Below are 27,404 nucleotides of genomic sequence, written 5' to 3' on the forward strand. Positions count from 1 at the left end.
TTTTCTGAAATAAGATGGGCAGACAAGAATAGAGAAAAAAGAGGCCAGGCAAGGGGGCTTACACCTCTAATCCCAGCACTTTGGGAGGCCAAGGCAGGTGGATCGCCTGTGGTTAGGTGTTTGAGACCAGCCTGGCCAATATGGTGAAACCCCATCTCTACTAAAAATACAAAAATTAGCCATGCCTGGTGGCAGGCACCTGTAGTCCCAGCTACTCAAGAGGCTGAGGCAGAAATATTGCTTGAACTCGAGAGGTGGAGATTGCAGTGAGATGAGATTACACCACTGTACTACAGCCTGGGTGACAGAACAAGATTCTATCTAGAAAAAAGAAAAATCGAGAAAAAAGAACGAAAAGGAATGAACAAAATATCTGAGAAATATGGGATATGTAAAGAAACCAAACCAACTACTGACTGGGGTACCTGAAACAAATGGGAGAATGGAACCAAGTTGGAAAACATACTTCAGGTTATTATCCAGGAGAAATTCCCCAACCTAGCAAGACAGGCCAACGCTCAAATTCAAAAATTGCAGAGAACACCAATAAGATACTGCATAAGAAGATTAACCCATGACACAATCATCAGATTCTCCAAGGTCAAAATAAGATTCTTCAAGGTCAAAATAAACAAGATTCTTCTTGTTATGGGAAGCCAGAGAGAAAGGCCAGGTCATCTACAATGGGAAACCCTTCAGTGTAACAGAGGAATTCTCAGTGGAAACCCTACATACAAGCCAGAAGAGAGTGGGGGCCAATATTCAACATTCTTAAAGAAAACAATTTCCAGCCTCTTGGTCCATAGAGGTATTTCTCACAGCCCAGAGCTGTGGCAGACAGTGGCCAGACTCCCTTTTTAGGATGGACCGTGACCCATTCCTCCTCACTAGAGGAGGCCTCCTGCAGGAACTCCAGCAACTCTAGCCAGGGGCTTAGGGAAAGAATTCTGATCTCCCTGGGCCTAAGCACCTAGGGAGCGGGGTGGCCATAGTCTTTGTAGACCAGTAGGTTTAGCCTTTCTCCCTGCTAGAGCTGAGGAATCTAGGCAGCCCAGACAAATGGGTTTCCCCCAAGCAAAGCACACCCCCTCTACCAAAGAACAGCCAAAGTGCTTTGCTAAAAGCGTCCTGGTTCCCATACCCCAAACAGGGTGAGACATCACAACAGGGGTCACCAGATACCCTATAGAGGAACATTCCTATTGACATCAGGTCAGTGCCCCTTGAGGTCAGATATCCCAGAGTAAAGTGCATCCGTCCATCTTTGCTGTTCTCTAGCCTCCTCAGGTTCCATCTCCAGGTGCTACAGTGCCCCAGATGAATAGGGCCTGAAGTGAACCCCCACCAAACTGCAGCAGCCCTGCAGAAGAGAAACCTGACTGCTGAAAAACAAAAGAAAAAAGCAGAGAGCAACAACAACAGCATCAACAAAATGTCCCCACAAAAACCTCATCCAAGGGTCAGCAGCCTCAAAGGTCAAAACTATACAAACTCATGAAGATGAGAAAGAATCAACTAAAGAATGCTGGAAACTTAAGAGGCCAGAGTGCCTCTTCTCCTCCAAATTATTACAACACCTCTCCAGGAAGGGCGCAGAACTGGATTGTGGATGAGATGGACAAAATGACAGAAACAGGCTGCAGAAGGTGGGTAATAACAAACTTCTCTGCGCTAAAGAAGCATGTTCTTATGCAATGCAAAAAAACTAAGAACCATGATGAAAGGTTACAGGAGCTGCTAACTAGAATAGTCAGTTTAGAGAGGGACATAAATAACCTGATGGAGCTGAAAAACACAGCATTAGAACATTGTGATGCATACATAAGTATCAACAGCTGAATTAATCAAGTGGAAGAAAGAATATCAGAGTTTGAAGACTATCTGACTGACCCGTGACAGGCAGACAAGATTAGAGAAAAAGAATGAAAAGAAGCAAACAAAACCTCTGAGAACTATGGGACTATGTAAAACGATTGAACCTATGACTGCTAAGAGTAGGTGAAAGAGATGTGGAGAATGGAACAAAGTTGGAAAACACACTTTAGGATATCATCCAGGAGAACTTCCACAACCTAACAAGACAGTCAAGATTCAAATTCAGGAAATACAGACAACCCCAATAAGATACTCCACGAGAAGATCAACCCCAAGGTATGTAATCATTAGATCCTCCAAGGTCTAAATGAAGTAAAAAATGTCAAGGGCAGCCAGAGAGGAAGGTCAGGTCATCTACACAGGGAAGCACATCAGACTAACAGCAGATCTCTAAGTGGAAAACCTACAAGCCAGAAGACAGTAGGAGGTAGTATTCAACATTCTTAAAGAAAATAATTTTCAACCCAGCATTTCATATTCGACCAAACTAAGTTTTATAAGTGAAGGAGGAACAGAATTCTTTTCAAATAAGCAAATGCTGAGAAAATTTGTCACCACCAGGCCTACCTTGCAAGAGCTCCTGAAGGAAGCACTAAATATTGGGGAAAAATTAAAAAACAAGAAACTGTTACCAGCCACTGCAAAAGCACACCAAAGTACCATGACCAATGACATTATGAAGAATCTGCACCAACTGCTGTGCAAAATAACCAGACGGCATCATGCTGACAGAATCAAATTCACACATAACAATATTAACCTTAAATGCAAGCAGGCTAAATGCCCCAATTAAAAGACACAGTCTGCCAAATTGGATAGAGCTGACACACATCAGTGTGCTGCATTCAAGAGATCCATCTCATGTGCAAAGACACACATAGGCTCAAAACAAAAAGATGGAGGAAAATTTACCAAGCAAATGGAAAGCAGAAAAAAGCAGGGGTTGTGATCCTAGTCCCTTAAAAAACAGACTTTAAACCAACAAAGATCTAAAAAGACAAAGAAGGGTATTACATAATGGTAAAGGGATCAATGTAACGAGAAGAGCTAACTATCCTAAATATATATGCACCAATACAGGCAAACCCACATTTATAAAAGAAGTACTTAAGAGACCTACAAAGAGACTTAGACTCAAACACAACAATAGTGGGAAACATTAACACTCCACTGTCAGTGTTAGACAGATCACTGAGGTAGAAATTTAACAAGGATATTCAGTACTTGAACTCAGCTCTGGATCAGTGGACCTGATAGATATCTACATAACTCTCCACCCCAAAGCAACACAATATACATTCCTCTCAGTGCCACATGGCACTTCATCTAAAGTTGATCACATAACTGAAAGTAAAACACTCCTCAGCAAATGCAAAAGAACTAAAACCATAACAGTCTCTCAGACCACAGTGCAATCAAGTTAGAACTCAAGATTAAGAAACATGCTCACAACTGCACAACTACATGGAAACTGAACAACCTGATTCCTGAATGACACCTGGGTAAAGAATGAAATTAAGGTAGAAAGAAGTTCTTTGAAACCAATGAGAATAAAGAGACAAAGGGACACAGCTAAAGCAGTATTAAGAGGGAAGCTGATAGCACAAGATGCTAACATCGGAAAGCTAGAAAGATCTCAAATCCACACCCTAACATTACAACTTAAAGAACTAGAGAAGCAAGAGCAAACAAATCCAAAGGATAGCAGAAGACAACAAAAACTAAGAGGAGAGTAGAACTCAAGAAGATAGAGACATGAAAAATCCTTCAAAAAGTCGATGAATCCAGGAGGTGTTTTTTTTTTTTTTAAATTAATAAAATAGATACCAGTAGCTCAACTGATAAAGAAGAAAAGAGAATCAAATAGACACAATAAAAAATGATAAAGGGGATATCACCACTGACCTCATGGAAATACAAACTAATATCAGAGAATACTCTAAATACCTCTATGCAAATAAACTAGAAAATCTACAAGAAATGGATAAATTCTTGGACACATACATCCTTCCAAGACTATACCAGGAAGAAGTTGAATCCTTAAATAAACCAATAACAAGTTCTGATATTGAGGCATTAATAAGCATCCTACCAACCAAAAAATCCAGGACCAGACAGATTTGCAGCCAAATTCTACCAGAGGTACAAAGAAAAGCTGGTACCATTCCTTCTGAAACTATTCCAACCAATTGAAAAAGGTGGATGCCTCTCTAACTCATTTTATGAAGCCAGTATCATCCTGATATCAAAACCTGACAGAGATAAAACAAAAAAAGAAAATTTCAGGCCAATATTCTTGATAAACATCGATGGGAAAATACTCAATAAAATACTGGCAAACCGAATCCAGGAGCACATCAAAAAACTTATCCACCACAATCAAGTCAGCTTCATTACTGGGATGAAAGTCTAGTTCAATACACAAATCAATAAAGGTAATCTATCACATAAGCAGAACCAACGACAAAATTACATAATTATCTCAACAGATGCAGAATAGGCCTTCAATAAAATTCAACATCTTTTCATGTTAAAAACTCTCAATAAACTAGGTACTGACAGAACATATCTCAAAATAACAAGAATTATTTATCACAAATCCACAGCTGAAATTATACTGAATGGGCAAAAGCTGGAAGCATTTACTCTGAAAACTGGCACAAGTTAAGGATGTCCTCTCTCACCACCACTATTCAACACAGTATTGCAAGGGCAATCAGGCAAGAGAAAGAAATAAAGGTATTCAAATATAAAGAGGAGAAGTCAAATCGTCTGTTTGCAGATGAAATGACCCTATATCTAGAAAACCCCATCATCTCAGCCCAAAATCTCCTTAAGCTGATAAATAACTTCAGCAAAGTCTCAGGATACAAAATCAATGTGAAAAAGCTCCTAGCATTTCTATACACCAACAATAGACTAACAGAGAGCCAAATCATGAATATACTTCCATTTACAATTACTACAAAGAAAATAAAATACCTAGGAATACAGCTAACAAGGGAAGTGTAATTCTCTTAAGGAGAACTACAAACCACTGCTCAGGGAAATGAGAGGACACAAACAAATGGAAAAATATTCCATCTTTGTGGATAGAAGAAAACAGTATCATGAAAATGGCCATACTGGCCAAAGTGATTTATTGATTTAACACTATTCCCATCAAACTACCGCTGACATTCTTCACAAAATTGGAAAAAACTACATTAAAATTTATATGGAACCAAGAAAGAGCCCATATAGCCAAAACAATCCTAACCAAAAAGAACAAAGCTGGAAGCATCATGCTATGTGACTTCAAACTTCACTACAAGGCTTCAGTAACCAAAACAACATGATACTGGTACCAAAACAGTCACAAAGACCAATGAAACAGAACAGAGATCTCCGAAATAAGACTGCACGTCTACAACCATCTGATCTTAGACAAACCTGGCAAAAACAAGCAATGGGGAAAGGAATTGCTATTTAATAATAGGTGATGACAAAACTGGCTAGCCATACACAGAAAACAGAAGCTGGATCCCTTCCTTATACATTGTACAATAATTAACTCAAGATGGACTAAAGACTTAAATGGAAAACCCAAAACCATATAATCACTAGAAGAAAAGTTAGGCAATGCCATGCAGGAAACAGGCATAAGCAAAGATTTTATGATGAAATCTCCAAAAGCAATGGTAGCAAAAGCTAAAGTTGTCAAATGGGATCTAATTAAACTACAGAGTCTCTGCACAAAAAAAAAAAAAACTATCATCAGAGTGAACAGGCAACCTACAGAATGGGAGAAAATTTTTGCAATCTATCCATGTGAAAAAGGTCTAATATCCAAAATTTACAAGAAGAAAATAACCCCATCAAAAAGTAGTCAAACGACATGAACAGACACTTTTCAAAATAATACATGTATGTGGCCAAAAAACATATGAAATAAAGTTCAAATCACTGATCATTAGAGAAATGCAAATCAAAACCACAATGAGAAACCATCTCATGCCAGTCAGAATGATGATTATTAAAAACTCCAGAAACAACAGATGCTGGTAAGGCTGTGGAGAAATAGGAATGCTTTTACTCTGTTGGTGGGAATGTAAATCAGTTCAACCACTGTGGCAGACAGTGTGGCAGACAGTGTGGCAATTCCTCAAGAAATTCCTCAAAGATCTAGGACCAGAAATACCATTTGACTCAGCAATCCCATTATTGGGTATATACCCAAGGAATATAAATCATTCTATTATAAAGATACATGCACACAGCCAGGTGCAGTGACTCATAACTGTAATCTCAGCATTTTGGGAGGACAACACAAGTAGATCAGCTGAGGTCAGGTGTTCAAGACCAGCTTTGCCAACATGGTGAAACCCCATCTCTACCAAAAATACAAAAATTAGCCAGGCATGGTGGTGCATACCTGTAATCCCAGCTACTTGGGAGGCTAAGGCAGGAGAATTGCTTGAACTCAGGAGGCGAAGGTTGCAATGAGCCGAGATCGCACCATTGTACTCTAGCCTGGGTGACAAGAGTGAAACTCCATCTCAGAAATAATTAAATAAAAGAAAGATACATGGACATATATGTTCACTGCAGCACTATTACAATAGTAAAGGCATGGAATTAATCCAAATGGCCATAAATGATAGACTGGATAAAGAAAATGTGATATATATTCACCATGAAATACTATGCAGCCATTAAAAGGAATGAGATCATGTTCTTTTCAGGGACATGGATGAAGCTGGGAGCCATCATCCTCAGCAAACTAACAGAGGAACAGAAATCCAAATATACATGTTCTCACTTGTAAGTAAAGGATGAACAATGAGAACAAACACATGGACACAGGGAGGGGAACAAAACACACCACAGCCTTTCAGGGGGGTGTGGGGTGGGAAAGCATCAGGACAAATATCTAACACCTGCAAGGCCTCATACCTAAGTGATGGGCTGATAGGTACAGCAAACAATGCCACACATTTGCCTATGTATCAAACCTGCACATTCTGCATACGTATCTTGTAACATAAAATTAAAAAAATACATTAGCTGATTATCCTTTTCCTCTCCTTTGAAACACTCTTTAAAATTTTTTAGAGCCCCCCCCCCATCTTCCATGTCTCCTAGCTACATGTTTCTTAATTGCTGCTTTAATTCCTGTGTTCATTCTGGATAGCCCGTTCTGATCTATGTTACAGTTTACTAATTTACTCTTCAACTGCTTCTAACATCCTAATATCCTGTTAAATCCATTCATTTGGGTTTAAATTTCAATGATGTTATTTTCTATTGACATTCTATTTGTTATTTTTTAATATTTCTGGCCATTCTCTAGAGTTTCCTATTCCATTAAGATACTTATAATTTTTTGGTTTTACTTTAAACATGCTAAGTAATTTTATTTTCTGTATCTGATACTCTCAATAACTGCAGCCTTTGCTAGTCTTTTTTCTGTGCTCTTGCTCATAGTTTTCATTTATTTTGTTTTCATGATTAGAAAAACAGAGACAGAGAGAAGACGACTAAAGGGAGGCAGAAGAAGAGAAAGGAAGAAAGCAGAGAAGGGATAGAGGAAAAATAAGTCAGTGCTAATGTTTCTCTAGCAGCTGGCTTCAGTGAAACACTCCCACCTTGTGGATTTTTAGGTTATTGAAATTAACCTAGTTTGGAGATTACCACTTCTTGATTCAAATGCTTTAATACTAAGATTTTCATCTCAGTCTTTTTCAGTTATTCTGTATATCTTTAAAACACTCCTTCTTTGAATTATTCAAAAATTACCTCTCTTCCTCTGTTTAACTACCATCATCTTTTTTTTGGCTCATTCCTAATTATCCAACTGGTGATTGCTGTAAAACTCTTATTTTCTCTTTTCACCACCAATTTTTCTACTACCTGGTTATGCCAGGAGTATGGCCCAAGAAGTAGGGCTATTTGCACAAAGTGTGGATCTTTTGCAGAAAAACCTTTCCCAGATTTGCACCGTAATCAAAGATGACAGGCTTTCATGTCTCTCAGTGTATGGGTTGTAGTAGTATTCCTGGTTATAGCCTATGCTTCCTCCAGAAACGGAAGAAATCTACCAGGTATAGTTCTTTCTTAGTGACAGAAGGTGTAAGATGTGATAATTTTTCTTTGATTAAAGAACAAACCTGGAGGCATCACATTACAGGACTTCAAATTATATTACAAAGCAGTAGTTACCACAACAGTATAGTGCTTATATAAAAGGAGGCATATAGATCAATGAAACGGAATAAATAACCCAGAAATGAAGTCAAATACATACAGCCAACTCATCTTTGGCAAATCATACAAAAACATAAATTAGGGAGTGGACACCCTATTCAATAAATAGTGCTAAGCAAACTGCAAGCCACATGTAGATGAATGAAACTGGATCCGTGTCTCTCATCTTACATAAAAATCAACTCAAGGTGAATCAAAGACTAAAATATAAGACATAAAGCTATAAAAATTCTAGAAACAACATCAGAAGAACTCTTCTAGATGTCAGCCTCGGCAAAGAATTCATGACTCAGGCCTCAAAATCTAATGCAACAAGAACAAAAATAAATCGGACCTAACTAAACTAAAAAGCTTCTACACAGCAATAATAATAATCAGAGAAAACTGACAACCTACAGAATGGGAGAAAGTATTTGTAATCTATGCATCCAACAAAGTGCTAGTATCCAAAATCTACAAGGAACTCAAATCAGTAAGAAAAAAAATAAAAAACACAAATAATCCCATCAAAAAGTGGGCAAAACATATGAGTAGACATTCTCAAAAAAAAAAATGGCCAAAAAATATATGAAAAAATCCTCAACACTACTAATCATCAGGGAAATGAAAATCAAAACCATGAGATACCACCTTACTCCTGCAAGATTGGCCATTATTAAAAAGTCAAAAAACAAAAGATGTTGGCATGGATGTGGAGGAAAGGGAACACTTATACACTGCTGGTGGGAACGTAAATCAGTACAACCTCTGTGGAAAACAGAATGGAGATTCCTTGAAAAGCTAAAAGTAGATGTAACATTTGATCCAGCAATCCTATTACTGGGTGTCTACCCAAAGGAAAAGAAGCCATTGTATGACAAAGACAGCTGCACACATAAATTTATAGCAGCACAGTTTGTAACTTTAAAGATGTAGAAAACCAACCTAAGTTCCCATTGACTAATGAGTGGATAAGGAAAATATATACCATAGAATACTATTCAGCCATTAAAAGCAATGAAATTATGTCTTTTGCAGCAACTTGGATGAAGCTAGAGGCCATTATTCCAAGTGAAGTAACACAGGAGTGGAAAATCAAAATCTCTATGTTCTCACTTATAAGTGGGAGCTAAGCTATGAGTAAACAAAGTCAGACAGAGTGATATAACAGACTTTAGATAAACAGAAGTGGGAGGGTGGGAGGGAGGCTAGGGGTAAAAAAAAGTACACATTAGATACAATGCACACTATTCAGGTGATGGGTACACAACAATCTCAGAATTCACCACCATATGATTCATCCATGTAACAACAACAACAACAAAAACCCACTTGTACCACAAAAACTACTGAAATAAAAAATTTTTAAAGAAGGAAAAAACATTTTCCTTTGCTTTGAAAAGGACGTCCTAGCATGTACTGGACCACTGAACTCAAAATTTTAATTATGTGACAATCTCATGGTTCTCTATAGAGTTTATTCCTTTTCTTGAGAGCACATGTGTACTAATAAAGTAATGCTTGCCACTTCTTCATCTGGTTTGACAGCATAGGATTATTAACAGACCATTAAGACCATCTATAAAATGTCCAAATGGTCCAGGCCTCTATAGGCTATGTTATGACAAAGAGTAACACAACAAATATATACAATGTCCATTCCAAGTGAACGCTAACTGTTCCCAATTCTCCTTTCTGAAAAAGATGGAAAAGGAAAGATCAATGATCACATATTATATACCCATGTCTATATTAATCTGCTCTAGCAAAGATACCATCTTTGGCAAAGCAGCTGCACTTTAGACTACTGCTGGGATAAGTTCACAATAGTCCATTGGTATTCTCCATGAAGTGACTAGCTTTTATAGGTGACACACTGGTGAATTAAATGGAGGTAGAATGGGAACTACTTCTCTATCTTTGGGGTATTTTTTATCCTACATAATGCAGTATAATTTTTGAAATACTATTTTAGGTAGAGTGTGGTAGCTCACAACTGTAATCCCCACACTTTGGGAGGCCAAGGCAGGTGGGTCACTTGGGACCAGGGGTTCAAGACAAACCTCACCAACATGGTAAAACCCTGTCTCTAATAAAAATACAAAAATTAGCTGGGCATGGTGATATGCACCTGTAATTCCAGCTACTGGTGGGGTGGGGTTATGGGGCTGAGGCAGGAGAATTGCTTGAACATAGGAGGTAGAGGTTGCAGGTCATGCCCTTGCACTCCAGCCTGGGCAACAGAGTAAGACCCTGTCTAAAAAAAAATACTATTTTATACTGGGGGACAGGACAGTTTCAGTGACCTCCTTACTATAATACATGTAACCCACAGGACAAGGAACAAGTGTGGAGTTGTACCAACTACCAAGTATATCTTTTCCAATTATTCATTCAGGAAGTGATGTATAGTCACTGGGAGGTTGTCATTTGGTGAACCCAACATGCACCTGATCTGAACTAGGACTCCACATACTACCCACATTCCAAATGCCTTCACTCAAAAGAGCAGGGACGACCCTTCAGGAATCTGGGAGTAAATGTCAACTCTGTGTCCAACAGTCCTTTAAATACTGTGATATTCCTTTTTCCTGGTGTTTGTGCAAATAAATGGTCACAGGTACGTTTGAACAAAGTACTGGTAGATCATTACTGTGTGTGTGAGCACTTAGAGTTGTTGCACAGTCCTCTGTTGTATCATTTATTAAAGCAGCCATGGTGATGCTATGTCCTCCTAGCCCCTCCCAGAAAGGTAGGGTTAGGAGTGATTTAATATCTTCTGGAGACTTTAGACATTTTCTTCTATATCAGAGAAATTTTGGCATTTTAACTTCGCTGATTTTAGTGACAGCCTACAATGAAACAGCTGAATGGATATACATATACAATAAATTTTTGAAAAATTAATTGACCCCATAAATGCTGGGTTTGGTGGTGGTGATGGAATCACCCAGTGGAGGGCCCACAAATCGGGATAAAAGTAAAAGAGCTATTTTGATACGTTTTATTCCCAGAGACACATTATACTGCACAGCTTATGAGAACAAACTCTGAATTCAAACTAGCAGACTTTGAATCAAGACTTACTACTTCATAACCTTGAGGATATTTAACAACTTTGTGCTTCAGACACCTCCTCTCTAAAATGGGGATGAGAGAATCTGCTTCATAAGATTCAAATAAAGCACTTAGAACACTACCTGGACCATTAGAAGCACTATATGTGTAACATCAGTTATCAGCTCCCCAGGACACAAATGCTGAAAGATAATCAGAGCGTCATTACCTCATGATGGAAGCATCAATTAATAGTTTTGTTTCTATATTTTAGTAACAATGTTAGATTAAAAGCCACAGTATTTTGGGGTAAAGAATTTTCATACATATTTAATAAATATTTTAATTTTTGCTGAAATATTTGAAGTTTATCCTTCTAAAAAAGAGGCATAAATATCTTAGTGTAACTTATGTAATTCACCAGTCACATTTTTGTTTCCCAAAAGAAGAAACATCATCAACTATAAGTAATGGAATGAACTTCAAACCTATAAAATAGAATTTAATCAAGGGTCTCTGTGTATACTACCACAGGCAAAAGAACACTGTTATAAGTTCAAGCATTTTTTCATAATTAGAGGAATGATTTAAAAATTCAGCTTTGCTAGGACTTGAACAAGGAAGTGCATGGTGGTGGTAGACATTAGAGGAGGATTCAGAAATCATAAAGCATTAAATGCTGATGATTTACTGGTAGGAAGGAATACAAATGATGGTTATAAAGCTCTCTTTTCAAATAGACTCAAAATTAGACCAACAGGAAAAGCTGGAAGATTGGAATATGAGCATCAAATCAAAAACACAATCTGAAAGTGAAAGGGCACTGAACTAGCAACCAGGGTTATGGTTTCTGGTGCCTGGCTCTCTTTGATGATTTCCAGCTGTGTGCCTTTGGGCAAACTAGTCACTGCTCAATTCTTAGATTTTAAGATGTGTAATTTCAGGGGATTAGAACAAACAGTGTTGGTAATCCACTCTAATTTTAAATTTGAATATTCTAAATATAGGACTAACAATTTTCCAGATAGCCAGAGAAGCCTGATAAGGAAGCAAAATATATAGACACTGGAGCAATAGAAAGCAAACGCTTTAGGAACAAAAATAATTAAAATAGAGAGTGTTAGGTACTAAACAGGCCAGGCACAGTGGCTTATGCCTGTAATACCAGCATTTTTGGTGGCTGAGGCAGGTGGATCACTTGATGTCAGGAGTTCAAGACCAGCCTGGCCAACATGGTGAAACTCCATCTCTACTAAAAATACAAAAATTAGCCAGTCATTGTGATGGGCACCTGTAATCCCAGCCCTCAGGAAGCTGAGGCAGGAGAATTGCTTGAATCCTTGAACAAGAGAGCAGAGATTGCAGTGAACCGAAATTGTGCCATTGCCCTCTAGCCTGGGCAACATAGCGAGATTTTGTCTCCAAAAAAAAAAAAAGGAGACATGGGGAAAAGAGATAGTAAACAGATTAATTGAATGTGTAGTTTGTCTATCAATAGAATAATCTAATAGAAAAAAATGATGTAGTATTGTTATTTGTTCAATTACATGGCACTCTCCTAGAACAAGGTCTTTTAAAGTAGGTTACAAAAGGTGTAATATTTAATATTTAGCACTTTGATGCACACTGTGCCAAATACCATCACTTCTAATTTAGTGGTGAAATTGTTACTATAATTTAATAGATTTTCAGTCATATAATATGGCCTGAATCTTCTTCAGCATTTGTCTGAAATTGCATAGTATCTTTTATACAACCGGTATGAGAAATAATCCTTAGTTACACATCTTCATAGCCAACACATTTATACAATCTTTGTAAAACGTACAAGACGACTGCAGAGTCTCCTCATTGCCACTTTCATGTCCTTGTTCCTAAATGTGTAGATGACTGGATTCAGAAAAGGAGTAATAAGTGCATCAAAAATAGCCAGATATTTATCCAGGTGTGATGTGGGAGAAGGCCATGTGCAGAAAAACATCAGTGGTCCAAAGAACAAGACGACCACAGTGACGTGAGCTGACAGGGTGGAGATGGCCTTGGATAAACCACCAGAAGAATGTTTCCAAACAGTGAACAGGATGAAGATGTAGGAAATTACCAGTAAGACAAAGGAGCCCACAGAAATGAGTCCACTATTGACAGTGACCATGAACTCCAGTTCTTGGGTGTTTGTACAGGCAAGTCTGAGGAGCCGAGGGAGGTCACAGTAAAAACTGTCTAAGATATTAGGGCCACAGAAAGGTAAATCTATCACAAAAACTAACTGGACCAATGAGTGAATAAGGCCAATGATCAAGGAAGTGGCTAAAAAATATAGGCATGTTCTTGGGCTCATGACAGTTAGGTAGTGAAGAGGTTTACATATGGCCATATATCTGTCAAAGGCCATGGCTATGAGCAGCACCATCTCAGTGCCCCCAACAGCATGGTTAAAGAAGATCTGAGTAATACATCCACAAAAAGAGATGGCTTTGTTCTTCTTGAAAATATCACAAATCATCTTAGGGGCTGTAATTGAGCAAAATGCCATATCAATGACTGAGAGGTTAGCCAGGAGGAAATACATGGGGGAGTGCAGATGAGCATCCATGGTTACAGTGAACACAATGACAAGGTTTCCCATCATGCTTGCAAAGTAGAACAACAAAGAGAAAACAAAAAGTAGAAGCTGAATCTCCCATGAGTTGGTGAGTCCCATGAACACAAATTCTGATACTACAGAGTGATTCATTACATTCATTGCCTCAGACTCCAGGATCAGTTTTCATTTACTTACCTAAAGGAAGAAAGAAAATGAGAATGAATTACCTAGGCAGGTATTCATGTTCAATAAAGCCTCCAGCCATGAAAATAAGTATCATATTAACATCTCACACAGCCAAATAATCTTCATCACATGCATGCTGGACTTCTACTTAAAAGTGTCAGCTGGCTGCTATTTGGCATTTCAAAACTGCTACTAGATTACTTCCATCCTTGGACCTATTTCTCTTCTGCTTTTGTGTTAGATAAACAGTTTTTATTTGATCCTTCCCAGGATGTTCTATTCGGGTGAGTTATAAGGACACCTTTAATAGTTTTCACTATGATTTTTTATGAATGGATATGATTTCAGCCAGTCATGTGAGCTACTTAACAATTATTCATGCACAGAATACAGGTTTCAAAGCCTCTTATTTATATTACTTGATTAGATTTTAGAAGTTTCCATTCTTTTTTAAAATTTCAAAATTTCTCCTATTCTATTCTTCAATACACAACATCTAATTCTCAAAATCCCAGCCAAATTATCTCTTATGTGTGAAATCTTCCCAATCTGCCCAAGTTTATGTATTCTCATTACACCATTAGCATTTATTGTTCTCTGCTTTTTACAGTTATGTAAATGTCCATTTCTCCAATTAAAATGTAGACTCTTGGGTATAGAAGCCTTGACTGATCCATAAGAGTAGCTCCCACCACCATCACAATCACCAATTTTGGCCAACATAATCAGGCACATAATAAGTGTATCACACTTGTTGAATGAAGGCATAAATTAAAGGGACTGAAGAATGACACTGGAGTCAGGAGAGTACATCCTAATTCAGTAAGGTTTTCATTAATAGTATATTAACAGCTTGCCAATCAGAAATTATCACAGTATCCCTATTTCAATCCTGTGCTTATTTAACCAAGGAACATTTACGTAAGATATCATAAAAATAAATATGGGTATTATTATTCATTTTAAATAGTCAATAAAAGGTTTCTAATATGGTTCAGAAGAGAAGAAACCATTTTATAAGTGATTTTTAAGGTCAATTTTCATATAAAATATATGATCTGAAACAAATAATCTCCTCTACTGTAGATATAAACACCCAGTGGATATCCTAAGACAAAAACCATGTCACATAAAGGCAGTCTCTTTATCAAAATACACTTGGAGTGAATAAAAGTGACAGAAATAAAACATTGAATGAAAAGAGCCAGACAGTGTCTATATCTGCACTCTGAAAGAAGATGATGATTGAGTCATGGAGATTAAGTCCAGAAAATAAACTAAAGAATGGTGCCCAGCTCCCAGCATGGGGAGGTGTGACAATATTACAGTTATTTAAGGATGAAGAACTGCCAGAAATAAACCATTAGAGTTTCACTGTTCAATGGAGTGTTTCTGATTTAGTCCAACATTTATATTTCATAAATAATTCATAAAGGAAGAAATATAGGGAGTGATCTGCTCAGCCTCACAAAGATAATTGGTGGGAAAATGTATAATGGAACCAAGAACTTTTGACTCCCATTCAAAGGTCTTTACAGCAAATACTTGTTACATTAGTTTACTATTGCTGTTCTAACAAGCTACTACAAATCTAGTGGCTTACAACACACATACACACTTGTTATATTCTTTTTTTTCCCCATTTATTTTATTGCATTTTAGGTTTTGGGGTACATGTGAAGAACAAGCAAAATTGTTGCATAGGTACACACGTGGCTGTGTGATTTGCTGCCTTCCTCCCCATCACCTACATCTGGCATTTCTCCCCTTGCTATCTCTCCCTAGCTCCCCCCCCACCATCCCTCCCCTATTTCCCCCCAACTGACCCAGGTGTGTAGTGCTCCCCTCCCTGTGTCCATGTGTTCTCATTGTTCAACACCCGCCTATGAGTGAGAACATGTGGTGTTTGATCTTCTGCTCTTCTGTCAGTTTGCTGAGAATGATGGAAACAATCATTAGAGTGAATCGGCAACCAACAGATTGGGAAAAAATTTTTGCAGTTTACCCATCTGACAAAGGACTGATATCCAGAATTTACAAAGAACTAAAACAGATTTACAAGAAAAAAACTAACAAGCCCATTCAAAAGTGGGCAAAGGATATGAACAGACACTTTACAAAAGAAGACATACATCAGGCCAACAAGCATATGAAAAAATGCTCATCATCACTGGTCATCAGAGAAATGCAAATCAAAACAACATTGAGATACCATCTCACACCAGTTAGCATGGCGATCATTAAAAAATCTGGAGACAACAGATGCTGGAGAGGATGTGGAGAAATAGGAACACTTTTACACTGTTGGTGGGAGTGTAAATTAGTTCAACCATTGTGGAAGACAGTGTGGCGATTCCTCAAGGACCTAGAAATAGAAATTCCTTTTGACTCAGCAATCCCATTACTGGGTATATATCCAAAGGATTACAAATCGTTCTACTATAAGGACACGTGCACACGAATGTTCATTGCAGCACTGTTTACAATAGCAAAGACCTGGAACCAACCCAAATGCCCACCGACGATAGACTGGATAGGGAAAATGTGGCACATATACACCATGGAATATTATGCAGCTATCAAAAACGATGAGTTTTGGTCCTTTGTAGAGACATGGATGAACCTGGAAACCATCATTCTCAGCAAACTTGTTATATTCTTACTGTTCTAAAGGAAAGAAGCCTAAAATGAGTTTTCAGAGCTAAAATCAAGGTGTCAACAGAGCTGCATTCCTCCTGGAGCTTCTGGAAAATAATTCATTTCCATGCCCTTTCTAGCTTCTAGAGGATGCCTATATTCCTTGGTGCATGACTTTCTGCCTCTTAAAAGTGCATCACTCCAACCTGTACTTCTGTCATCATATCTCCTCTCTGACTCTTCCTCTTATAAGGACCCTTGTAATTACATTGGGAAGGTCTCGATAATCCAAGTAAATCAAGATTCTTAAATTAATCATACCTGTACCTTTTTGCTAGATCTAGGAACTAGGACATAAACATTTTTGAAAGCCATTATTCTATACAACACAGAGTTTTTGTTTTTTTACTGTGAACAAGTGTTTTAGGGGAAAAAGGAAAATCTTAAAGCAAAGCAATGAATCTGACAGAGGGATTTCAAGTAGCCTGTCAGGAAGGTGGAAGAGATATTGAGGTCACAGGAAGAGATAGGACATCCTGACTTTTGCCCTGTAATTACACATTGGTGACTTCTGACTCCAGTTACATGTAGGACCAAGCATGGACCACTAATGACTGTCAATGATAAGAAAACAATGATCACTAGTCAAACAATGTGTTCTTAGAAAAATAGTTATGCTAGGTATACAATTAACTCCTGAATGGTTCTCTGAATGATTGTTGTTCATTAATTCAAAAAAGTATCTTGAGTGCTCAGGATTCCAGACATGATTCCAGAGGTTGAGACTATACCATTGACAAGAATTCTTGGTTTTGTGGAATCCATATTCACCAAAGTAAATGCAATTTTGGTGTCACATACAGATTTTCATTCCACAGAAATCCTACGAACATTTGAAGAAAGTCTGTAATTTATCCACTACCTGGGAGTCTCAACCACTCTGTTTATTTCTAATTCAATTTCCACTGAGACTTTCAGGAGGTCTCAGTTTTCTGACTTCTTCCTTTATCTGAATTCTTACAACTATAATTTCTTTAATTTCCAGTGGGTTTTATCCAATAAATATGCATTGGTTTTTATCTCCACACATACACAGATAAATACAGATAAAACACATGGGGTCAGGTTTCACATACATACCATGATTCTTTGTACTGTCTATAAAGCAACTCAAAAACAATGCTGGGAAGATTTTTTGGCTTATACACTCATTCATTCAACAAGTTTATATGCTGTATCTATCAAGTGCCTAACAATATGCTATACCTTAGAGATGATGTAAAGGTGAAAAAATCATTAATTATGTCAAATAAATTAAGAAATTGAACATAAATGAGAATCTAAGGTTATCAGAACAATTTTAAGAGTTGTACAAATCATTCTATGATTTATATCTAAATTCTAATGACCTGAACTATAAACTAACCAAAACATGTCTAGAAATGGGCAACAAAGACAAAAATAAATCCTTCTGATCACTGAGAGAAAAAATTTCCTTCTAGCAAAAATGCTATTAAGACTTCCAGGAAATAGGAATAAGAATATGCTATGAACTGGAAATATATATGGTACTTCCTCCAAACTGAAATTTGAATAGCAAAACCTGACAACTCAGAATTGCAAAAGAAATAATGGTAAGCTTCACTTTTAATTACTTTACAAGGAAAAGAACAAAACTAAAAGATGATTTGTTATGTAATTCAAAAAATATGAGATTCTGTGTAAAGTTTACTCAAAGACAGAGACTACATGCTAATTTAAAATTAAATACATTTTTAAAATCAGAAAGGAAATAGAAAAAAGAAAAGGGGAAATTGAATTATTGAATTCAGCAGGAGATCAAAATGTTCATTAAGAGGAAAATAAGGATAAAGGGGAGGAGATGGCAGAGTAGGAGTTTGTCTAGAAGTGCAATATTAAAAGCTCCAGTGCCCCAAAATATTTCCTTTTAGCACTAGAGTTGCTTTCTTTCAGGTTAACATACTTCAGCATTGGAGTTGCTTTCTTTCAGCTTAACATACTGAGGTCCCTAGTTTTGCTTATAAAATGGCTACAGGAAGGATACTCCACTAAGCTGTTGCAGACAAATAAAAAATTACCAGCTGGCTTTCCTTAGTGGAGATCTTATGCATGCAAGACATGAGAGTTTTAATAATGAAGAAATAAGTGATCCATTTTTAAGTTGAGTCATTACCCAAGAGGGATGACAAAGGATGGGTTGCTTCAGGAGATAGTAAGAGCAGAAAGGCCAGGTAGGAGAATCACAGTGACAGGTATGAAAGTTAGAACAGAGTAAAGGAAGAAATTGAGCTAACCGCAAAATTTTCCTACTTCTTAATCCCTTATAAAGCAAAGATGAGAAAATATTTGCAAAGAGCAAATAGCAGATTTAAAAACTTACTCAGCTCTTGTTTTCTGGTCTTCACATTTTTTGAGTATTTATTCATCTTTGGGTCGCCGAATACCTTCCAGGATGACTGGCTGGGTTCTAAGTGCTTGATTGTTTTGATGCATCCCAGACCCTCCATGTCCTAAGATCATTGCCATTAGGAGATACTCTGTTTTGAGTTTCCTAGTTCTTGCCTGGCTACTGCTCTCAATACTTATAATGACACAAATTATAATCATCATCTATTTATACTACTTAAACAACTGTGGTAATGTGACAAATACAGATATTCTAGCATTTGATGGAATCATTTAAATTTAAATTCACCTACATGAAATTGCATGGGATTGGAATTGGACAACTTCTTAGATTTATAATCACTGCATTTAAAAATTTTGAAAATAAAAGATATTCATTATTCTCATTTAATAAACCTAATGAGCTAGAAAAAATCTGAAAATATCTGAACCAGTTCCTTTATACGTGTGTGTGTGTGTGTGTGTGTGTGTGTGTAATTGCGTTTTTAGGTTTTGGGGTACATGTGAAGAACATGTAGGATTGTTGCATAGGTACATACATGGCAATGTGGTTTACTGCCTTCCTCCCTATCACCTGTATCTGGCCTTTCTTTTATTTATCCATCCAGGAAATGTCAGATTTTCAGGTTTAAAAATATGTTTCTTAGCTATTATGAAAAGGTGTCTTGCCACTTTTTTTTTTTGAGACAGATTCTCACTCTGTCACCTAGGCTGGAGTGCAGTGGCCCAATCTCAGTTCACTGCAACCTCAGCCTCCCAGGTTTGAGCGATTCTCCACCCTCAGCCTCCCGAGTAGCTGGTATTACAGTCATTCACCACCACATCCAGCTCATTTTTGTATTTTTAATAGAGAAGAGGTTTCACCATGTAGACCAGGCTGATCTCGAACTCTTGGACTGAACTAATCTATCCACCTCCACCTCCCAAAGTGCTGGGATTACAGGTGTAAGCCACTGTGCCTGGCTGTGTCCTGCTTTTTATTAACATAAAAGTCCAAATGTTCTTTTACAAAAAGGAAATATCTCATCCTTTTAATTAAGCTTATAACCACTTAATTCATCCTCTGTGGATATAAAGGTGTCAGCTACTCTGCCAGATAAGTGCTTAATATCTTTGACGTTAGTAAAATCAAATAAAGATCACTCATCTGTACCCTCTAGGTTTACTCACCTCAAGCTGTTTAGTCTTCCTCAAAGGACCCATCTTCTATCCCCTTATCTTTGTCACTTGTCTGATCACTCAACTTCACTACCTAACCTTCTCATTGTATAGACCTAAAAATTATCATAAATGTTTTGAAAACATAACAAGCATAGGAGGATTTATTTCAGCCATTGTTAAACTCTACACATTTAGTTTCTTACTTTTTTCCTCCATTCTTCAATCAACTAATTTTAACAGACACTACATTATTTTTTTCATTCAGGATGAGTTAGAACTCTAGGTGCTTTTCTTCCAAGTAAGTTGCAAACTATTACCTGAGTCTTTCTTGCAGCTGAAGTTTATCTAGTTTATCTTGCTCCTATTGTGAATTTCCTGCCATCCTCCCCTTGTAGCTATTTACAGACTGTTATCTCAAGTACACACAAACTTAAAATATTTATATAAGTGGAAAAAATGGCTAATTGATTGCACTGGAGGACAGTGACCAAGTAAAGCTATAGTGACCTGGGATTGCAACTCTCAAGTCAAAGAGCCAAGAAATTGTCTCCTAGAAATATATTCAAAGCAACAAAGGAGAAACGTTGATAATGAGTCATAGGAGAGAGGGATGACCCTGGAACCTTTAAGAAAAATAAATCTCTACAACTTTATATTTTTCTGGATTATTTTTCTAAGTTTTATTTTAAGGTCAGGGCACATGTGCAGATTTGTTACACAGGTAAATGTGTGTCATGTGGGTTTGTTGTGCAGATTTAATCGTCCAGGTATTAAGCCTAGTACCTGTTAGTTATTTTTCCTGACCCTCTTCCTCCTCCCACCCCCCTCTACCCTCCCATAAGCTCCAGTGTGTGTTGCTTCCCTCTATGTCTCCATGTGTTATCATTTAGCTCACACTTAGAAGTGAGAACATGTGGTTTTTGGTTTTCTATTCCTGAGTTAGTTTGCTAAAGATAATGGCCTCCAGCTCCATCCATGTCCCTGCAGAGGACACAATCTTTGACAATTTAAATCCTATCATGATAAATAAAAGTGTCTCTAGATAATCTAATAATATCCATTTTCTAAGAGATTCATAAAAATCATATAGAATCCTCATAAATATCAATTTCATCTATACATGAATAAACTAAGCAAGTAAAAGTACAAAATGTTTTTAATATTTCATAATGTGACTTTTATGAGTTATAAATTTAATATATTATACCAAGCACTTTGAAGATATAGGCTTTATCTAATTCACATTGTTTTTTCAAAGCAACTTTTCCAGTTTCCTGTAATCAAAGAAGCTTAACTTACATTCATTGACTTTAATAATTCAGTTGTTGAAGTAATTCTATTATTTTTACTGTGTCTGTCATTAGGAAGCAGGAATAATATGAACAAGGGTTGATTTCAAAATATTAAGAGGAAGCAACAGGACTTGTGTGGTTTTACAACTTTCGGTATAATCATATGTGTCTGTCCATGGTGCTTAACGATTGGTTTATAGCAAGCGTTTATCAATTGACCAACAAGCAGTGATCGTTGGCTTACAACTAGCACTCTTGTTTTACTTGCTTATCCCCTTTAATTTCCATTCCCCATTCCCAATCCCTTTCTCTCAAAGACCATCATTCTGGTGTTTTTAAGTGTGTCTTGCCATTTTGTGTGTTATTATGAAACATATAGGATTGTTTGTATATGTATACATATAAAATAGTATTCTACATCTAACTCTATTTTTTTCCACTTAGTACATGTTGCTATATGTACATCTAGCATATCACTTCTAAATACTGCAGAGCATTCCATGATGGCTATGCACCGCTTTCTGCCTTTGAGTACTCAGATCACCCCAAGATTTTCAGGGTTGCTGATTGGATTATGTAAGTATTGGACCTTACTTTTAATTTTTCCAACCCTGACATAACAATATTGTTAATATTTACCTAGAAGACACCAGTGTAATACCAGTTGTTAAAAATTTTAAATACTTGCACATTGGTTAGAATATAGCTACTGTCACAACCTTTTGAGGTTCCATCTGCTTCCCCAGAACTCCTTATGAATCGGCTACTAAAAGTTAATTCCTGGAACAGCAGGAGTCTCCAGGATCTTGTTCCAACTCTGGCCAGCATCTGTTCTTATCAACGCAGTTTAATATTTTGAAGATTATACCTTCCCTATGCTAAAACCAACACTGCCATGGACACCCTCTACATTGTATCCCTGAAGATCAACAATGACAATGATCATATCTTTTAAAGCATTATGAGGCATCAGCCCTTTGAACTAGTCAGCATTATTTTATTAATCACTGTTTCATGGCATAGAAAAAATACAAATAAAGCAAACGACTGATCCAAATTAAAATTTCCCACCCTAGATATAATATCCAAGAGGGAGGCACAAAGACCATGTTCTTCTCCATAGTCCTGGACCCTAGGCTTTGGGTTTAAAGAGCAGTCATTAATTCATCCATGTTGCTATGCTAGCAATTATTTCTCCTTCGCTTATTACACGTCAAAGATTCATGACAAAATATTCAAATGCCCACTCATACAGAATTAGGCCAGAGGGTGAAATATAGCGGCACTAGAAATTGGCTAAGGTAGTTATTCTGCCAAAGACACTCCAGTGAGAACTCCTAGGGAACTATCCATAACTAGAGATTTGAAACACGAACATCAGTTTTGCAGTCATAAGACTAGGAAACTCAAAAAGAGAGGCCAAGGATTCCATCTGTATAGAAGGAAAAAGTAACTGAATCAAAGAAAGATCAAGAGAGACGACATGGAGCAATCATGACACAGCTTGCCTTTACAATCCAACCATGGTGGGATGGATTTGAAATAAACCCCAAGGAAAATCTATATGCCAAGAAAATCTATACCCCAATCATATCCCCAAGAAAAATCTGTTATATATTCACAAATTATAACAAACCATCATCAATCCTATAGATAACTTGGCGGAGCTTAAGTAGAAAGAATGCAGATGACATATGTAACATCTAAGAAGTCACTTCTGTTTTATCAAGATCAAATAATAAACCATGAGCAAATTTAACATCACTAGTGATACTGTGTGGATATTATGTAGTCCCTAATATCATGTGATTAGATCTTTTCATCTTTTGGGTATTCTTTTCAAAAATACAGAACCCATGTATAACTATAATAAAAAATTTCAGACAAACTCAAATTGAAGGACATTCTACAAAATATCTCACCAATATTCCTCGAAGCTGTGACACCATGAAAAGCAAGGTAAGACTGAGAAATTGTCACAAATCTCAGAGAATATTTTAAAAAACTTTAAAAATAAAAGAGACATAATGTAATGTGACATCCAGGATTGGATTCTGAAACATAAGACATTAATGGAAAAAATCAGTGAAATTTGAATAAAATCTATAGTTCATAGTAACGTACTATACAGTGATAATTTCTCAGTTTTGGAAAATGTACCATGGAAATGTAAGGTAATAACATTAGGGGAAACTGCAACTTGGTAAGGGGCATATGGACACTGTCTGGACTAGCTCTGTAACTTTTCTGTAATAGTAAAATTATTCCAAAATAAAAACCTTATTTTAAAACAACCCAAAGGATTAGAGAAAGAAATGTAAATTAGGACTGAATAGATTAGGTGAAAAATTATGTCTGAACATTTGTTGAAACTCTGACAGTCACTCAAGATACTAGGTGAATATCTTATGTAAGTGAAACATTAACAGTCCAACAGAATACCAGATTTATCAATTAAGGAAATGTGATCTAAAATCATAGAAAACAGAAGACCAGGAATCTGTCAGCCTGGGTTCTAGGTTCTAGATTTGGATCTTTCATATTTTATCATTTTGGGCTAATTATTTTCTTTTCTAGTAGGTGAGATTTTCTAAAATGAGGAAGGACTGAAATTATAAAGTTCAAAAACTCTACGATCCTACTAAGTAACTGCATGTGCTTTCAGTGCCAAAATATCTGTCTACACTCTGTACGATGCAGGAGCTGGGGCTCTGTCAACTTTTTCTTTTTAGCTTTTCCTTGCTTGGACTCACCATTGGGGATACTAGAGGGAAGTTGCAAGACTGGGTATGGAAAAAGGGACTTGCTTCTTCCTGTTTGCCCTCTCTCTGCTTGCTGTGCCTATCAGCATTAGCCGAACACACTCATCAACTCAGCAACTTTGGTTGTTTTCCAAGGCAGCAGCTGAATCCAGTTAGTTTTTACGATGCTACAGGAGCTCTGCTTATTACACTCTCCTCAGGAACACCTGCGCCAGCCACAGATGCCTCTTCCTCAAGGGTGTGTTCCAAACCATAGGCCCTCCTCTGAGCTCAGAGACACTAGCACCAGCCAGGCAGCATCCGCCCCACTCAGGTATTTGAGTTTCATCTCCACAGGTTCTTCCTTCAAGCTTTAATATTTTTTCTTTAAGTCTTAGTAGTTCTAACCTTTTCCCTTTATTTCCTCTTTTCTAGGAGTGAAAGCTGCTTCTTACAAATGCTACATTTTTATCTTAAATTTCATTTTTTTCCCCAAACAACTAGTTAACAACTGTCAAAATTACAAAGTTACAACTTTAAGATCGAATTGCCTTTTATTAGTGATTCTATAATTGGGCAATACTTCAGTCTATCAAATAGAACAAGTGTTCCCAATTTGCTGAGCAGAGGAGCTTGACCTTGTAGGCAGAAAAAGGCTGAAGAAAACAATCAGAGACAAAAAATGGATTGGCCTTTTCAAAGATACTTCCCTTAAAAACTTAAAACAGAAGGGACTTTCATATCTTACTGACTCAGGCTAACTGTAATGTGGGTTTTGGGGGGTGGGTTTTAAAAATGGCTCATTTTGAAGTTCAGTTGATTAACATGGCACTTAGCACAAGTGACTCTATTCTGGTTTACCTGCTGTTTAGTTCGTTCTACACTGCTGTAAAGAAATACCCATGACTGGATAATTTATAAAGGAAAGATATTTAATTGGCTCACAGTTCTACATGGCTGGCGAGGCCTCAGGAAACTTACAATCACGGTGGAAGGCAAAGGGGAAGCAAGCATTTCCTTCATGAGGCGGCCGGAAGGAGTAAATGCAAGCAAGAGAAACGCCAGTAGCTTATAAAACCATCAGATCCCGTGAGACTCACTCACTATCACGAGAACAGCAAGGGGGAAACCAGGCTGTTCCCATAATCCAATCACTTCCCATCAGGTTCTTACCTTAACACGTGGGTTAATTTTTGCCTATATATAGTAAGATGTTGGTGAGATAAAGTAGCCACACTCTTTAATTTTTAAATCTCTTATATAAGTAGTCAAGAGATTGGTATCACGATTCAATTTGGGAAAAAAAAAAAGACAACACAACAAATATTAGTAGAAGGTGATATTCTAGTTAAACATAGCTTACTTAGCACATATCTGTCTAAAATCCTGGTTTAATTTGCCTTTTTGTATATTCTAAATATAATTAAGAGACTTTACTGTAATTCACCAATGGAGAGCATAGTCTTCTCATTGCCACCTTCATCTCTTTATTCCTAAAAGTATAGATGACTGGATTCAAAACAGGAGTGATAACTGCATCAAAGATGGCAAGAAATTTGTCCAGATGTGATGTGGGAAATGGAAAAATATAGAAAAAGATTAATGGCCCAAAGCACAAAATCACCACAATGACATGAGCTGACAGCATAGAGAGAGCCTTGAATATACCACGTGAAGATTTTTTCTGAACAGTCACCAAAATAAAGATGTAAGAGATTATGAGAATTAAAAAGGAAGCCAGAGAAATAGGTCCACTATTGGCAGTAACCATGAATCCCAATGTGTAGGTCTCTATGCAAGCCAGTTTGATAAATCGAGGAAAATCACAAAAGAAACTATCTAATTTATTAGGGCCACAGAAAGGCAGGTCTGCAACAAAAGCCAACTAAATCACTGAGTGAATAATACCTATAATCCAGGAAATGACTAAAAACAAAATGCACCTTTGTGGGTTCATGACAGTCAGGTAGTGGAGAGGCTTACATATAGCCACATATCGGTCAAAAGCCATGGCTATGAGCAGCACCATCTCAGTGCCCCCTGCTGAGTGGATAAAGAAGATCTGAGCTACACAGCTCCCAAAAGAGATGGTTTTGTGCTTCCTGAAAAGGTCATAAATCATCTTGGGAGCTGTGGAGGAGCAAAATACCAAATCGATGATGGAAAGGTTGGCCAGCAGGAAGTACACAGGGGACTGTAAACGAGGGTCAGAGGTCACAGTTAGCACCATGAGCAGGTTTCCCATCAGGATTGACACATAGAACACTGAGGAAAAGAGGAAGAGGAGGAGGTGGATCTTCCAGGAATCAGACAGTCCCAGGAACACAAACTCAGAGACCACGGAGTGATTGGCTTCATCCATTGCCTCTGTCAGCTATGATAACTTTCATGCTGCCTGAAAGAGGAGAGTAAGGAGAAACTTTGATTTAGGACAAAAAGCACTGATGTTGGCAAAAATCACAAGTAATTCAAATGTTGTTAGAAAACTATATAAGGGCTAACATATGCATTTGGAAACAATTCCGGTTACAAAGCAACTCATATTCCTCTAATGTATATTTTGTCACCAAAAAAAATACATTGCACAGAATATTTTGGGAAGATAAGGTGAGTTATCCAGAAGAAGACAAAACTATAGGAGTACCGGATGCCAGATCATGGCATTCACCATGAGTGTTAGAAAAAGTGATGCAATTATGGGTGTTGTTAAGGAGATTCTGACTAAGAGAGATTATTTCCTAAGGGAGGAAAGAACGTGAGACATTAAAAAAGGCAACCAGACTGGAAGTGATGAGTTGTAAACCTTAAATAAGGGGAACAATATGGGTAACCCCCCATATAGGCACCCAGGAATCAGAGCTAAGCAGAACCTTGGCACAGTTAAGGCTTGAAGAATATCTCACTTTATAGTGTTACTACTTAGCTATTTCCTTTTATATAATCCTTTACATAATCATATATTAGTTTATAGAAATAGGGCTTGAAGAATCCCTTTATATAATCCTCTCTATATAATCATATAATAGTTGATAGTATGAGTGCCTAAAGAATATTTCCCTACATATATACCTATAATTATATCTTAGTTCATAATCAGAGGAATGCCTAGAGTGGACACAGCACAGAGCATGAATTAAGGAATAAGCAGCTTGTAATTGGAGGAATGCCTAGAGCAGACAGTGCAGAGCATGATTTAAGGGAAAAACAATTATACCAGGA

The 27,404-nt window shown here is 37.2% G+C and overlaps 2 protein-coding genes across 2 annotated transcripts; both read right to left on the reverse strand.

Annotated features, from left to right (window-relative positions):
* Positions 1-12,945: 12,945 nt before the first annotated feature.
* On the reverse strand, positions 12,946-13,918 carry LOC116538685 (olfactory receptor 4F15). Its single transcript, XM_032261199.1, has one exon. It carries the CDS (start codon positions 13,898-13,900, stop codon positions 12,962-12,964), a length of 939 nt encoding a protein of 312 aa, XP_032117090.1. The 5' UTR covers positions 13,901-13,918; the 3' UTR covers positions 12,946-12,961.
* An 11,690-nt stretch (positions 13,919-25,608) lies between these two features.
* LOC116538775 (olfactory receptor 4F6-like) lies at positions 25,609-26,547 on the reverse strand. Its single transcript, XM_032261316.1, is given in 1 exon segment — positions 25,609-26,547. A coding segment is annotated over 1 exon segment (939 nt).
* Between the last annotated feature and the right edge of the window lie 857 nt (positions 26,548-27,404).

Source organism: Sapajus apella, unplaced genomic scaffold, assembly GCF_009761245.1.
Source record: "Sapajus apella isolate SASKATOON/1434 unplaced genomic scaffold, GSC_monkey_1.0 scaffold122, whole genome shotgun sequence".
NCBI lineage: Eukaryota > Metazoa > Chordata > Mammalia > Primates > Cebidae > Sapajus > Sapajus apella.

Bases quoted from the DNA above. Each gene is read 5' to 3' on its own strand.
- LOC116538685 (XM_032261199.1), bottom strand. From the start codon at position 13,900: ATGAATGTAATGAATCACTCTGTAGTATCAGAATTTGTGTTCATGGGA.